The sequence below is a fragment of the Meleagris gallopavo genome, chromosome 9 (assembly GCF_000146605.3).
Source record: "Meleagris gallopavo isolate NT-WF06-2002-E0010 breed Aviagen turkey brand Nicholas breeding stock chromosome 9, Turkey_5.1, whole genome shotgun sequence".
NCBI lineage: Eukaryota > Metazoa > Chordata > Aves > Galliformes > Phasianidae > Meleagris > Meleagris gallopavo.
In genome coordinates this window covers 15,409,055-15,424,506 of record NC_015019.2, presented here as the reverse complement: position 1 = coordinate 15,424,506, position 15,452 = coordinate 15,409,055, and the positions used below count along the sequence as shown (strand labels likewise).

At 36.9% G+C, this 15,452-nt stretch overlaps 1 protein-coding gene across 1 annotated transcript in view; it reads left to right on the top strand.

The window, feature by feature from the left end:
* Window positions 1-15,452, top strand: part of STAG2 (stromal antigen 2) — a 35,659-nt gene extending 20,207 nt beyond the window's left edge. Inside the window, 15 exon segments of the mRNA XM_010715396.1 lie at window positions 47-117; window positions 485-572; window positions 685-765; window positions 3,824-3,916; window positions 6,294-6,468; window positions 6,856-6,995; window positions 8,069-8,170; window positions 9,898-10,046; window positions 10,322-10,450; window positions 10,800-11,005; window positions 11,415-11,604; window positions 11,689-11,802; window positions 12,388-12,514; window positions 12,831-12,908; window positions 15,237-15,452. Of these exon segments, the coding sequence (XP_010713698.1) occupies window positions 47-117; window positions 485-572; window positions 685-765; window positions 3,824-3,916; window positions 6,294-6,468; window positions 6,856-6,995; window positions 8,069-8,170; window positions 9,898-10,046; window positions 10,322-10,450; window positions 10,800-11,005; window positions 11,415-11,604; window positions 11,689-11,802; window positions 12,388-12,514; window positions 12,831-12,908; window positions 15,237-15,260 (1,767 nt within the window). The 3' untranslated portion in view covers window positions 15,261-15,452.

Genomic DNA, 15,452 nt, shown 5'->3' with positions numbered 1-15,452 from the left:
TTAGTGTATTTTGTTTAGGGTTTCTTATGATATGTTTTCGAAATAGGGGGAAGAACCTGACGAAGATGATGCTTATCAGGTCTTGTCAACATTGAAGAGAATCACTGCTTTCCACAAGTAGGTAGAACTCTGCAAATACCTGTCAGGGTCCAGGTTACGTAACTGTGGCTGTTGTTGTAGCTTTTGTTTTAAAATTTGATAGCTCTAAGTTTTATGCAACCTGTGTTCTAGTCTGAAAGTTGGAGTGTCATGTAGAACACATCACATCTCTTGAATATATTAAGAAATAAAAAACTGAAATCTGTTTTGTTTTGTGCTGCATGGTGTGTGTGTGTGTGTGTGTGTGTTGTGTGTGTGTATGTATCTATGTACATGTGAAAAATGGATATTAAAAGAACTTAAGCTTTTAGCAATTATTAATATAAAATTAAATTACAGAAGTGATGTTTGTTTTACATTTCTGCTTCCTTTCTAATGCTTCCAGTGCCCATGACCTGTCAAGATGGGATTTGTTTGGCTGCAACTACAAGTTATTGAAAACTGGCATTGAAAATGGAGACATGCCAGAACAGGTTTGTAACTAAAATCTGCTCTTTAGGAACAGCAGTAAATAGCTTTTGTTGCTCTTTTTTTTTTCTCAACTGGCCTTTTTCATCTAATATATTGTTTTCTTTTGGATTTCAGATTGTTATTCATGCACTGCAGTGCACTCATTATGTAATCCTTTGGCAGCTAGCAAAAATTACTGAAAGCAGTTCCACAAAGGTATGCCCTTTTTCCAGATGTATTTGTAAACACACATTTTTACTTACCTACATGTCATCTGTTGGGAACTGTGATGGAATGGATTAAAAATCAGAGGTGTTTAATTCAGAAACAGTTCTTCAGAATTCATCATTCCAGCAATGGAGTGCTTGACATTTAAGTCATACTATTTCTTTGCATTATTATGTTTTTATTATTGATGCATACTATGTTTAAGTTGATAGAATTTTAAGAAATTTTAGTAAAAAAACGGAATGTCTATTAGTCTAGCATGGTAGCAGTGCTAAGGAGGAATAGGAGACCACCACTACCACAGTAGCCTTACTGCTCTGAGTAGTGTGAATTTGTTTGCAAACTGAAATATTGGTGACAGATCTGTGAGAAGCAAAACCTGTGAGATAACAAGAGTTTACACGCTGTCACACTGCTCTGACTGCTCAGTGTGCTGCAGTCTTGCTTTGTTGCTTTTCACCAGTCCTTTAAATGTGTGCTATGAAGACATTTAAAAAATTAAGCTACATTTGAAATTTCTTCCTGAAATAGTGAGAGGGTCTTTTCAAATTCTGTTTGTAGCAATCTTGCAGGACAAAGCTCTGGCCAATGCCCTATTTCCAATTTCACTTCATAAAATTTTGGAGGATGGATTGTGTTTTCTTGTGTCCACAAGATAGCACAGCTTGCAGAGAGTGATGAGGTGGTTTGCTTTGTGATGTGCCTAATGAAAGGAAGATGGTTTTTGGAAAGCCAACTATTTTCTAACAGACTTGATGAGTTCCAAAACATTTTGATGATCTTTTAAATTGTTCTATAGGTGTATATATAGATGATTTTAATAAAAGATTGTGCTCTGAATGCACATGAGCATTCTTTTTTTGTGATAGCTTTCCACACCCCATAGGAGGGGTGAATGTTGTGCTCTTACATCTGAAATTTCTGCACTTTCTGTTATTGGAGTTACTGATAATGCATCCTTTTTCAGAGCTGGAATTAGAAAATCCTTGAGATGTGTTTTTGTAGGTTATTTTTTTTCTAAATACTTTGCTATTGTTACAGTTAATTTAAGAAAAACATGTTGTGGACATCTGTTGTAGTTTACTAGTGAGAAAACTACACATTAATAATTCACAATCAGTAAATTGTATTTTTAAATTAATAATTCATTGTTACAATATCTTCGTTTTTTTAATGCTGATGATATGATGTATATATTTTTACTTTTCTTGATTTTAGAATGTGATAATGTGAGCATTGAGTGGAGGACAGGAGTGGAGCAGCATGCTATGTAACTTGTGCTAACATTTTTTATGTTTTAGTACTAGAACATTTGTGGGAGATCGTGGTATCTTTATATTTTCAGTCACATTAGGATTTCATTAATCCAGTGAGTAATTGTGGCCTTACTGACTCAGTCATTTGAGTCAGTTAAATAAAAAATTGGTCAACATACCAATGTTAACATGTACAAAACAGGGAATGTCAGCTACAGAGTGCATAGCTGTGCTGTTGAGAACTCCTTAAGTGAGTGAAGGACTTGGAGGCTTTATTAGCTTATTCTTTAAGAGAAGCAGCAGTCTGAGTTTTTTTGTAATAAGGATTAAGATTTTACCACAAACCCAGAGACAGAAGCTGAACTAAATTTTGGGGAGTCCTGTTGGAAATGAAGTTTCACTTGGCTGTTTTGCAGTAAAATGAAATTTGTGATACTGTTCAGCAGGAATGAAAAGAACTTACGTGAAAAAGTAGGCTTTATTCATACTATTTTCTGCTTCTGAATAATAAAATCTGGTAAATTAAAGCTTTTATAACTGTAGTGAAGTGAAGCCTTTTTTATTATATTTAACTGCTTGACTGCTGCCAGACATTCCAGGTACAAACAAAAGTTCTGTGACTTCTGTTCAGTGTCAGTGAAACACAACTGCAAAGAAGCTGAAATGCAGACCCAGAAGTGACTAAACAACTGTGCCTGAAGATTTTAGTTCTAACAAAAACAAACTGCTAACTGCATGCTCTTTGTGAACAGGGTGACTAAGTATGGGGATTACTTTCATAATATGGGCTGCTTAAAATCAAAGCTACGTAGGCAATTTGATTTTTATTAAAATTTCAAAGGATATTTTTGTATAAAGGAAAGAAGATTTTCCTGTTTGTAGTCCTCTTAACATTGCTAAGCAATGTGAATGGTAAACGTTGAGAGAAAAGGTTACGTGTAGTGAAAGTGTTCTGAAAACATAGTGAAAGAGTCTGTCTTAATTAAAAAAGAGGAAGCAGCTGCTGCTTTTCGTCCTGCTGCTGAGATTAAATGACACGTTGTACCAACGCGTTACCTGTTTTCTTGAAGGGAGAGACCTGTTCTGTTTTAGATTGCATGACAGGTTTTTACATTTCTCAGGGGTATTCCTTTTTTGTCTGCCCCAATGCTGCTTCGTATTGTGACTTCCCCAGTTCTGTGTGAGCTGGAATCTGTGTGTATGAGTAACTGAAGTAAGGGCTCCAAATAAGCTGCGTGTGAGTGAAGATATTTGGTATTTGTGTCAGTTTGATACTTTACTTGCTCAAAATCTATTTCTCCAGAAGCAGTAAAGCTGCTTTTAAAAATTATTACTTATTTTCTTATAGAAGGGAAGAAAGCCCCAGCCCTCATCTCACACTGTGCTTTATCCCCAAGCAGTGAAATTAAAGAATGAATAGTCATACCTGATAGGTGTGTCTGTTGTAGTCACAGCTACCTAATAGCCATCCTTTGGGGTGAATACTCAGATCATTTAAAAAGAAAATGCACTCTGCTCTGAAGTTTTTGTTGCTGTTACTATTCTATTTTATTTTTAATAAAGAGCTTTGTGAATTTCATCCCAAATTCCATTTCTGCCTTTAGTACAGAGGATGCCAGAATTGAGGAAATTGCTACTTGCTACTCTTGTTTCTGAGTTTAAGTAATGCAGTGGATTTTCACTGACAGCATGTGAGGTCTGTGGTGGATTGCTCTGTGGGTGTGCATACACTATGTGTGAATATGAAATTGAAAAAGCAAAACTGTTACATCAAATCCTTTTCTTTAAAGGAGGATCTTCTACGTCTGAAGAAGCAGATGAGAGTGTTCTGTCAAATTTGTCAGCACTACCTGACCAATGTAAACACTGCTGTTAAGGAACAGGTGAGTGAGAACATTAAGGTTTTCTAATATGATACTTCAGAAGATGTGTGAAAATACAAGTAAGAGAACCTTTTCAAACTTGATTCTTTCTAGTAACTTCAGATAGCAGAAACTTTATTTGGAGTATGTTTGTTGGTTTTTTTTAATTACTGCTTTTACTTTATTTAAACAATGATAGACAGATGCACTGTATGAACTTTTCAGTTTGTGATTCAGGTGGGAGAATTCCATCTCAAGACTTGGTTGTCATGACACGCATCTGTACTGGAGCGTTGTGGGTTCATAGACTCAGAGTTGGAAGGGATAGGAACAGCTATATAAAAGATAAAAGTTACCTTTTTCTTCTGTCTTGGAATGCTAATATTCCCACATTTCAGTTATGATGTGTATGTGCTCAAGTACTCAAGACCCATGAAGAAAACAGCTTTCCTCCTCTCACATTAAATAGGTGGGGACATACCTGGGCAACTTCTCTTGTTACTGCATACAGTGTGTTCCTCAGTTCTTCGTAGCCCCAGGATTTTGTCTGTCTGGATCAGGAGAAAAAGGACGAGGCGTTAACATGCATGTGTTTATGGATGCATGCATGCACTATAACCTGAGGGATTTCACTGTTGAGAGACAGCATTTGTTTTTCTTGGTCTTCTGCTGGTACACTTACACTGTGGTCAGTTGTTAGCAGTATTAGTTAAGAGAGAATTGGAGACCATTCTGTCAAGTGTCTAGAAGCCTCAATTATGTAGTGCTCATAAAAGAAGTGATTGGAACTTGAGATCTAAAGAATTGAGCCATTGAGTAACGTTGCAGATTTTGCTTGAGTTCCAGTGAATTGCCTTTTTACTTTATCAAGTCAGTCCCTCATACAGTTATTCTTCATTGGGAAGAGTTTTTAGCTAAAATTACGTCTGAGGAATCTACAGACTTAAAAGTGTGTAGGTGTTTATTCCTTGTGAGTAGTGCCTCTTACCAGGTAGGAGAGAAGGGTCCATGCTTTTTGAAGAAAAACACAGACATGAAGATGGGGGATTGGTTTTTATTTTTCTTGTATTTTGAATAGGATTGAGATATTGCCGTGAATTCTGAGGGTAATTGAGTCAAAGAATGGGTTCAGCTGCAGGCACTGGGTGTGTTTTGTTCTGTGTTCAAATAGTTTTCTGGCCAGAATGTTCATAGGAGTTTCAGGTTCCACTGAAGGACATGGATTTCTTATAGCAGGATTATTTCTAAGTGAATGCCATGAACAGAATTTGAATGCTCAAACTTAAAAGCCATCTCAAGATGAGGAAGAGCTAAGCTTTTTTCCGTATATAGTTGTGATTTAAACAAATAGAAAAAAGGCAGGAGCTCTTTTTGCCACAAAAGGTAATCAAAGCCTGGTTGAGCTTGAAGTTGAAAATCTGGTCTGCTTTGTCACACGAGTGCAGCTTTGCAACACTTGCTGTAACAAGAATGTTTTCTTTCTGGAACTGAACAGGCGTGTTCAAGGTCTGAATTATCTAGTATCAAAATCACAAGGTGTAGAGTGTGAAAGTGTGAGTAACAAAAAATACTGAATTTCTCAGTAGGTCTCCTTCAAAGGCTGTGTAACTAAGGTGAATGCCCTCGACATTAGAATTGCCTCAGTTGTGTACCTCGTGTAGGTGTTTTCCCCTTCTAATCCTATGAAAGGGGGCTTCAAGAGGAATGTATTTACTTCCATGGCTGGGAAAGGGTATTTTCTTTGAGGAGTTTGAGAACAGATCTGTTCATTGAAGTGGAAGAGATTAGATTGATAGGTACATCATGAAGCAGTGTGTTGTCCTGAACAGTGTCAGTCTACGTATGGGTGGGTCAGACTTCTTGGGGACGCAGTACAGACGCTCACATCCTGTGTCAGATGGACAAGTTTGCCAGCAAAATGAAAGAGGTTGGTTCCTTTTTTGGAAGTAAGATGAACCTTAGGATCTGAAAGGGTTGAATGACCTGAGTTGTGCTAGATGTTTTACCAATGTGATTAATACGTATATATTTAACTGTTTTTTAAAAAGCAAAAACTGGACTGTTCTGTGGTTGATGCCCCAAAGTTCTCAAGTGACCTCACGTAGCATTCTTCTAGCAGAAAGTTTTCATGCTCCTTGCATTTCATTCTTAAAATACTTTGATATTTAGCTGTCTTCATCCATGCAGCATCTTTGTTTAGGTACCTGATCTTCATACAGCTGCCTCATGTAAGGAGCTCTTCATGTTTTAAGTTCCAATTGGGCTCTTTAGTTGATTAGGAACTTAAGAGGCCTGTGTGCACCATTGGGATCAGTGGAAATGCATGATTCTCTGTTTAAATAAATTGAAACTAAATGCCACTTTCCAAACAGATATTTACTAAGGTTTCTTTTGATAGGCTTTCACAATTCTGTGTGATGTTTTGATGATCTTCAGCCATCAAATTATGACAGGAGGACGTGACATGCTGGAACCACTTGTTTACACTCCTGATTCTTCACTGCAATCTGAGCTACTCAGTTTTATTTTAGATCATGTCTTCATTGATCAGGATGATGATAATAATAGTGCAGGTTGGTACAAAACTTAAGTTTCCTTCATGTGATTTGCCTTCTAATTAATTAATACATTTTTTTGCCAGTGCTAATTTTTTTTTTCTTCTGGCTGTGGTAATTGTGCATGAGCATGGAGATAGGTTTGACTTCTAAATGTCAACAGTCTGGTAAAGCATTTTATGTTTTGGAGATGCATATGATAATAACAATAAAAATTTTGTTTCATAGACACCAATATTACGTGTCTCAAAAAGGGAGACTTGTCAGTAGGCACTAAAGCACGTGGCTGTCAGAACTGAGATGTGTGATTTTTCTAAATCCTGACCACTGGCCCAATTGTTCTGTATTACGCTTAAATTAGAAGTATTTAAACCCAACAGTTTTCATGTTTCAAACTCTTTCCAGACGGACAGCAGGATGATGAAGCTAGTAAAATTGAAGCATTGCACAAAAGAAGAAATCTACTTGCAGCTTTCTGTAAACTCATTGTATATACTGTGGTGGAAATGAATACTGCTGCAGACATTTTCAAGCAATATATGAAGGTAAATCTGAATCTTAGTGGTGATACTTCTTAGAATTATTAAAGTACAGAAATTGAATTTTTTTTAGTTGTTATTTAATTTGTTCCTTGTGAGATAACTGATTAAAAGTATGAAGTGTACAAAAACTCCAAGGCAGTTTGTAGGCCTACTAAAGTTGTTCCTCCTTGAGAGGGGAAAAATGGCTGAGTTGGTTTCACAGTTCCTATGTAGGCAGTGGGGAGGGAAGAAGGAAGCCCTGATAATTATTTTAGGTTTGTTTCTAGTTAATGTATTTTCTTAAGTACGTCTGTTTGGTGGTCTGTTTTTTCTTCAGCTAGAAGTTTATCAAGCTTTTTAAGAATCTTCTCACAGAGATAAATTGTATGTCTGGCTTCATTAAATAATTTAAGCTTGAATTTTTTGGAGGAGAAGAGAAAATTGATTTGCAAGTTTTCTTCCTTCCCTGCCCCCTACCCTCACCCCAGGAAAGAATGTGCTCTTTGTATCTGTTTCTGTCTTTGTTAAATATAAAATCCCTTCTTAGCTCCTGAGATTCACAGCCACAACTGAGTTCTCATTTTGTGAACGTGTTAAAACTTTGCTCCTTAGTGATTACATTAAAAAAATTAAAATCTGGGCAGCCTGCTTTTGCCTGAGTGCCCTACATATGTTTTGGATCTCTAAATAACTAATTGGGTCTTCATTGAACTTCAGGTACTTCAGAAAATGAACAGGTGACTGTCTTCATTGGAAAAACTGCTATAAAGTTTTCTATAAGTGCTTACATTAAGCAAAGAAAATAAATAAAATAAAAACCCTCCCCATCAGAGTCATAGTAGTTACTAAAAAGATTAGATTCTAATCTCATACCCTGAAGGTGGTGAAGATGTGTCATTAACAATTGTGTCATGGCCTTGAAGATAAATAGGTCATTCTACCTCTAAAGTAACACCAATGACATTAAACCGTAATGTCACGTACAAGCATGAACATGTTAGTATTTTTTTCCTTTTCAGTGTCTGAATTCTTCTTTCAAATGTAATGTTTTCAACTAGAATCAAAAGCTAACCTATTCTGTGTGATTTTTTTCCTAGTATTACAATGACTACGGTGATATTATTAAAGAAACAATGAGTAAAACAAGACAGATAGACAAAATCCAGTGTGCTAAAACACTTATTCTTAGCTTGCAGCAGGTAAGAATGATTTACGATATTTTATGCATGAAATTCCATGCAGTATATCATGTGATGTTGCTTAATAGCTCAGGTGAGGTATTAATGAAAAAACTCTTAGGAAAGGTAGGGAGAAATAGACTGAAACACGTTTTGTGCAACTATTTGAAAAACTGGTGAAAGCTTTCCTAAATGTTGTCCTACTGAAAAGTCTGCAGAAGAGCCCTGCACACACCAACCATTGCAACTAGGTGATACCTGGTTATTCTAAAACAACGCTTTAAGCCACAAATTCAGAAATGTGTTGTGAAATTTCTGGTTAACCGATTCGTGAACAGATTAACAAGGCAAAACACTTCCATATTGTGTTGTGCTACCCTTCTCCACGCTCTTTAAAACCAGTCTTAGTCATTCAGTATTTCTGATGTGGTAGGGACTTGAAATTAAATCATATTTTACTGCTCTTTTCAGTAAATGAGCTTTTTTGAGAAATTCAGTCAGGAGTTGGATTCCTCTGCTTACATGAGCCATCTCCATGAATCTTATTTACAGTATTGAGGAGATCAGATCATTAAAACACATCACTGCAGACCACTTTAATCCAATGTAAATCTTTGCTCTTGTTGAAAGGACAAAGCTATCCCAATTTGTCCTCCTTCCCCACCCCTTTATTTGAGCACTAGAGCTCATGCAGTTGCATTAATCTAGTTGAGAATTATCCCAAAAAAATCCTTAATGAAGCCCCTAAACTGATCTATCCGTATGGATGTTATTGCCAGTACAGGAGAAGGATGACACCTTTCTTTTTTGTAGAGCATGACTTTAGCTGGTGGAAATTGCAACACAAAATATGCAACTGAAGTCTGTGTTGTCCTTGTACAGGTTTTGCTGTACTTTTCACCAGAGTTTGCAACTACTTGTGATAGCAGGAGAATTCCATTGTTAATCTTTTCTGCCTCATAAGCAACCTGCCCCATATATTTTAAAGGGAAGACAGGGGAAGTAGATGTAATAAGTACAATTTCATGCAAAATAGGAAGGCAGTCACATTACCCTAATGGACAATAGGAATGGTAACATGAAATACCCAAATATTTAACTATATTTGGTACCTTCCACATGTAAAAGCACACAACCTGCCCCCCAACTAAAGAAAAGCCAGTAAAGCCAAACCACCTTAAACATGTGAGCTAGCATTAAAATAGAAACTGAGCAGAGAAGGAATACTGAAAGTGATAGTGGATAAAGGGAATAACTGAGCTGGAGTGAGCTGCAGCAGCATTAAAGAGCTATGCTGTTGTGGTCCAAAGTCAGCTAAGTCTGGTTTTATTTTATTTCCTTCATTATTCTCCTTTATGAAAAATATACAAAAAATGAGTTACATAGGAGTAGTAGTTTGACAGATTGTCATAAAAATGCCATGTTAGAATTTCACCCATTTGTTTCTTCCCTGTTAGTGTGCAGATCAGGGAATCATAGACGTCCTGCTTAGGGAAGTGCTGAAATCTGTTGTCTGACACATTTGGCTTGATGCAATCCTTGAAATGTACACGTTGTCCAAGCTGATCTCAGACAACAGGAGCCTTAGCTTAGCTTTCCTACACCTGCACGTTTGTCTTTTGGGTGTCAGGCTGTAAAAAACAGTAAAAAAAAATGTAAAACACATTTTACTGAAACTTAACTTGGTACAAAACTTGTCACAATCTTTTTTAAAAATAAACTAAAATCTCCTTTTTCATTTCAAACAGCTTTTCAATGAAATGATTCAAGAAAATGGTTATAATTTTGACAGATCATCACCGACATTCAGCGGCATAAAGGAGCTTGCTCGACGTTTTGCTTTAACATTTGGACTGGATCAACTGAAAACAAGAGAAGCTATTGCTATGTTACACAAGTAATTGTGTGCTTTGTATTACTTCCTCATTCGTAAATGCTTCTTGCCTACCATGGCTGAAATATTTTTCTTTAGTCTAATGCTGTTAGTTTAATACAAACTGCATCAGCACTACAGATGTTAATTTTATATGTCACCTATTTCTAATTTAGTTGGTGACTGAATGGTTGCTTTCTTGAAATAGGGAAAAAGTATTCAATGTTGGTAGCACCCAGTGCTTAGAGCTTTTTCTACAGTTTGTGCCTTACGTTTTTTTGTTTTTAATGTTTTCTTAGGGATGGCATAGAATTTGCCTTTAAGGAGCCTAATCCACAAGGTGAGAGCCACCCACCTCTGAATTTGGCATTTCTTGATATTCTGAGTGAGTTTTCCTCCAAACTTCTCAGACAAGACAAAAGAACAGTGTAAGTATTTTCTTGGTATCGTTGGTATTTGTAATGATAACCATAAAAGGTGTGCCTCTGAATATGCATGTGTGTGTTGCAGTAACCTAAAATAGAACCTCAGGTTCATAAATACAACTTCACAGTGATGCAGTCAAATATAATCATAAAGGATAAATTGTATTTTACTTTTGTTTTCTCACTTTATGGTGGATGAACAGAAATCATGTTCTGAGTTTCTCATTACAAGGCTTTTTTGTTAAGTAGGTGAGGAGTCTTGGGTGATGATTTCAGTAGTTACTTATCTTGACAAAGTAATGTCATGTTGCAGATATTTGGCATCTTTCTAATTAATGTTTTCCACTTAAAGGTATGTTTACTTGGAGAAGTTTATGACCTTTCAGATGTCCCTACGAAGAGAAGATGTGTGGCTTCCTCTCATGTCCTACAGAAACTCTTTATTAGCTGGTGGGGATGATGATACTATGTCAGTAATTAGTGGAATTAGCAGTCGAGGATCTACAGTAAGAAATAAGAAAACAAAGCCAGCAACAGGGAAACGGAAAGTACCTGAAGGTAGAACTTTTCTCATTTTAAAATTTACTACAGCAGTTACTCAGAAACTGTACTCGTTGATCCCTCTTAGTTAGCTTGAGTGAATTGGCTTATTTTAATGTTTTTTTGTTTGTTTGTTTTAAAGACAGAATAAGTTTGTGTGCATTTTAGTGGAAAACCTGTTAATCTGAGGAGTTTGAATAGCATTAACATTGAGGCACAAAAAGAAATAGAGACACTACGTTGTATTAAGTTAAGAAAATAAAAGTATTCTAGGGTACTAGCCAGGGCTTTGGGGGGTCACATGTGAGAATTTGTGAACAAAAGTTAAAGAAATTGTTTCTCAGTATGCAGGAAATACATTTGTTAAATTTACACATTCCGTTTTAGACAAGTTTTAAAAGGTTTAATACCCAGTGTTTCCTTCTAGCTGAAGAAAGCAGCAGTAGTGACAGTATGTGGATGAACAGGGAGCAGACAATGCACACACCAGTCATGATGCAGACACCTCAGCTTACTTCCACAATAATGAGGGAGCCCAAGAGATTGCGACCTGAAGAGAACTATATGGGTGTCTATCCTATGCAGCCTGAACACCACCAAGCTCCACTGGATTACAAGTACGTAAACACGTAGGTCTGCGTTGTGTTAGTGTTCATACACAAAACAGTTTTTGTTTAAAATAGAATAATGGTCTTTTTAAGCACGCAAGTAACGTGGATGTTGGCTCAAAGGCAACAGGAAGAAGCCGCACGACAACAACAGGAGAGGGCAGCGATGAACTACGTCAAGCTGAGAACCAACTTGCAACATGCTATGTGAGTGAGAGTGGAATGTTACTGTGGTATTTGGGAAGAGTGTATTAAATACAGCATTACTCATAGATATCTTAAGAAGGACACGTTCTAATCTTTCAGTGCTATATTTCTGCCTGTGCCATACTTACATTTGATCTAACATTGACATGAAAGCTGAGAGTTGTCCTGTAGAACTAGATGTCTGGTTGTATAGATTGATTGTCATGCAGGTCTTCTGTAGGACTTCCCAACCTAGACAGACATTCCTTCTTGCCTTGTCATAAGGCATGGGAGAAAAGAACTAGTTCGTTTCTCTGTTGAGCATGAATAGTTTCATGGAAGTCTCTGAATTAGATGTAGCTTTGATCTGCTTATTGATTTCTCCTGCCTCTCAGTACCCATTTGGAGTAGTCCCACAAGATTTGCTCTTAGAATCTTCTAGCTGGTTGAATACTTCCTTTAATAGTAGTTAGGCTTTTATTGAATTACTTAACATCTATCTAAAGGATTTGTCGTTTATTGGCAGTTTTTTTGCTGAACAACAGCATTTTAAATGTTCACGTAAAGCTTCAGTGCTAAACAATATGCTTTTTCTTTTCAATCCAGTCGGCGTGGCACAAGTCTAATGGAAGATGACGAAGAGCCAATTGTTGAAGATGTGATGATGTCATCAGAAGGGCGAATTGAAGACCTCAATGAAGGCATGGATTTTGACACCATGGACATAGACCTAGTAAGAAACTTACTTGTCCTTTTAGTTAGGTTTAGATTTGGGTTTCTGCTTTTAAAGTAAGGAGGCTGGAATCAAATTTTCCTTTTGGTGAAACAAAATAATTGATGTTAATCTCTGCATTCTTAAATGCCTGCGTGCATATTCCATTTTATTTCAAACTGCCACACAGAAATCAAACACGTAATAAAAACATAAGAAAATCCGTGCCCCATAATTTCTTATCCCTTAAGACTGAGCTTCATTTATTGCAATTGAAGCACTCCATATGCATGCTCTGAAGTCACTGTTAAGGTGTTTATTTGCTTACTTTCTGTAGCCACCATCGAAGAACAGGAGAGAAAGAACGGAACTAAAACCAGATTTCTTTGACCCCGCTTCGATCATGGATGAATCGGTAGGTTAACTTATGTAAGAGGAAAATAATATTAAATCAGTCTTAAGGTTGCAGCACTCTCTTCAAGTTCTAAATGGGAAGAATGCAATCTGTACACTGTCTTCAGTAGCTCGTTTTGGCAGACTGGAACAGCTGATGAAATACTTTTTGCTGTAATTCAGCTTTATAACTAAGGTATTTACACGTTTGTAGGATTTTTGTTCTTAATACTTTACATGTAGCTGTGTCAAATTCAGACATCTTTATATCTGAGAAAAAAATGCAGAAGTTAGTAGAGCTTAAAATAAAATAGAAACAACAAAAACCTGCATACACAATTTTAAAGCAACTTCCCTGTTACGATGAACTTAGCTGAGTGACTCTGGTGACATTACCAATTGTCAGTGTTGGATTGTTTGGGATTTTTTAAATTGCCATATTAACTTTTACTCATAAGTAAGATAATGAAGAAAATAAATAATAGAGACAATACAGATCTGTGTTTATGGAGATGAGAGGTATTTTTTCTTTCCATATGAAGTTTTAGGTCCAAAACATCCGAAGTCTGTAGTTTCTGCTTGCAGTTGCCCTTTTTTCCGACTTGATAAATCTGCAGTCTCTATTCTCTTTTAAAAAACTGCATGAGGGATTCCTTCTGTCTTGAACCACTTGTAATGTATGCAGCCATTTTTGACCTTGTGTAGCTGGTACAAAATTACACTGGAAATAACAAGCTGCAGCAACCCAGCAGAGGACAGTACAGCAAGGCTTCCTGGGAATCTTGGACAGCTTGGTGGAATTTGGAAGACGGTTACATATTTTTACAATATTGTTGCAGTGTGAATCTGTTCTTGTTATGAGAGAAAAGAAGTCTTAAATACTGTTTTAAATGCAAATCCATATATTTTGTGCTAGTGCTAATGAATCAGATTAGGTTGTGCATCTAGCTATTGTGTGTTGTTCTTGAAGTAACAGCCAGAAAGTTGATCGGTTTTCTGACTTTTTATTTTAGAATAGCTCTTCCCTTCCTCTTCTTAATTTCAGTTCATTGATCTGTGAAATGCCAGTCATTTTTATTCTGACAACACTGAAAATGTGGTCTTCTGCGGGTGCATCTCACTCAATTTCAGCTTTTCAGTTTCAAAAATTAAGAGTAGGTTTAATCTGTTACTGTTAGCTAGTTTTCTTCCGTTACTTTATTTCTCATTCCTTTTACCATCATCCCACCTAAGCCCAAGATTTGCTAGGCGCTCCTTAGCTGCAGTTTGGCAGCGTGGCCACACGATGGCAGTCAGCTACAGCCTCATAGCTCTGCTAGCTTCTGTCCTCGGTTCTGAGGCTGTAGCGGTGTCCTGCTTGTCTGTGCCAGGAGAAGCTGTCGTCTGTTTCCTGCAGGGAAGGAGAAATGGCCCACTGAAATAAGTCGGTACAGTCAGGGAGACGTGATCTAGCAGTGCTCCCTCCCAGTTGGAGCATAGCAAGAGTGGTTGAACTGGAAGCAGGACTGCATTAAACAGCTGCATCGCAGAGGGGAGCTGCTCTTAAGCATAAGCTCCACCTAAATGAATTTAACTGCCTAGATGGGGGAAGCTCTATTAATGCTAAGAGTAATTTGTCTTAAAGTAGAGCTGTGATTGATCACTGGGTATTTTAAATGTTTGACATATCAGTGAGGATACATGCTTTCATTGGCACAGAAAATAATGTGGCTTGCTTCCACTTGGGAAGTGGAATCTGATTCTTTGTTTCTGGAAAGCTTTCCATTTAATCATGTAGCGTTCTGAAGGACAGTACTTTCAATTCTAGCTATTTATGGGTGTTTTGTCTTTTGCTTTTTCACTCTTTTCCTGGCAGAAATAATGTTTTTAACACAAAATATGAGGCTGGTGTCCCAGCTTGGTGCTGCGAGCTGACCTGTGGTTAGGAACATGGGCATGGCAGCAGCCAGCACGTGGAGTATTTTGTCTCAGGCTGAGTTGCCAAGAACTGCACACCTGATTTCAGGTTAAGACCTATAGAATTGCCGTTGTCAAACAAGTCTAGATTAGGCAACTAGTTAAAAATGACTTTGTGATTATTATCTAAAGTAATTAAAGCACAGTTTTTATCGCATTCCTTGCAAATCTAGTTTGTTTCAAGTGTGGGGAAAAAATTTCTATTGAACGAGGAGCCCTTTCCATATTATGACATGAATCAGAAGTGTGGTAAATTCGGTTTGGAGGAAAAATAAACTTACAATGCCTTAACGTATCTTGAAGTGTCTTAATCTTAAATCATATATTAATTGCTTTGCTTTTGTTAAATGTGTAGTAGACTACAAATTGACACCGTTTCTAACTTTTTTTTTAGGTTCTTGGGGTGTCAATGTTTTAATACCAGAGCAGCAAATAAATCAGTGGTGAAGTCATTTTCTAAGTGGAAGAGGAAGTTTTTTCAATACAAAATTGTGGTAGATACAGTGAAATTCTGAACAGATTTTTCTCTAAGGAGAATGACATGCTTTCAAGATCAAGTGCATTGAAGGGGCAGTTTTGTTTGCCTGAAAAAAAAAAAAAAGAAAAAAAA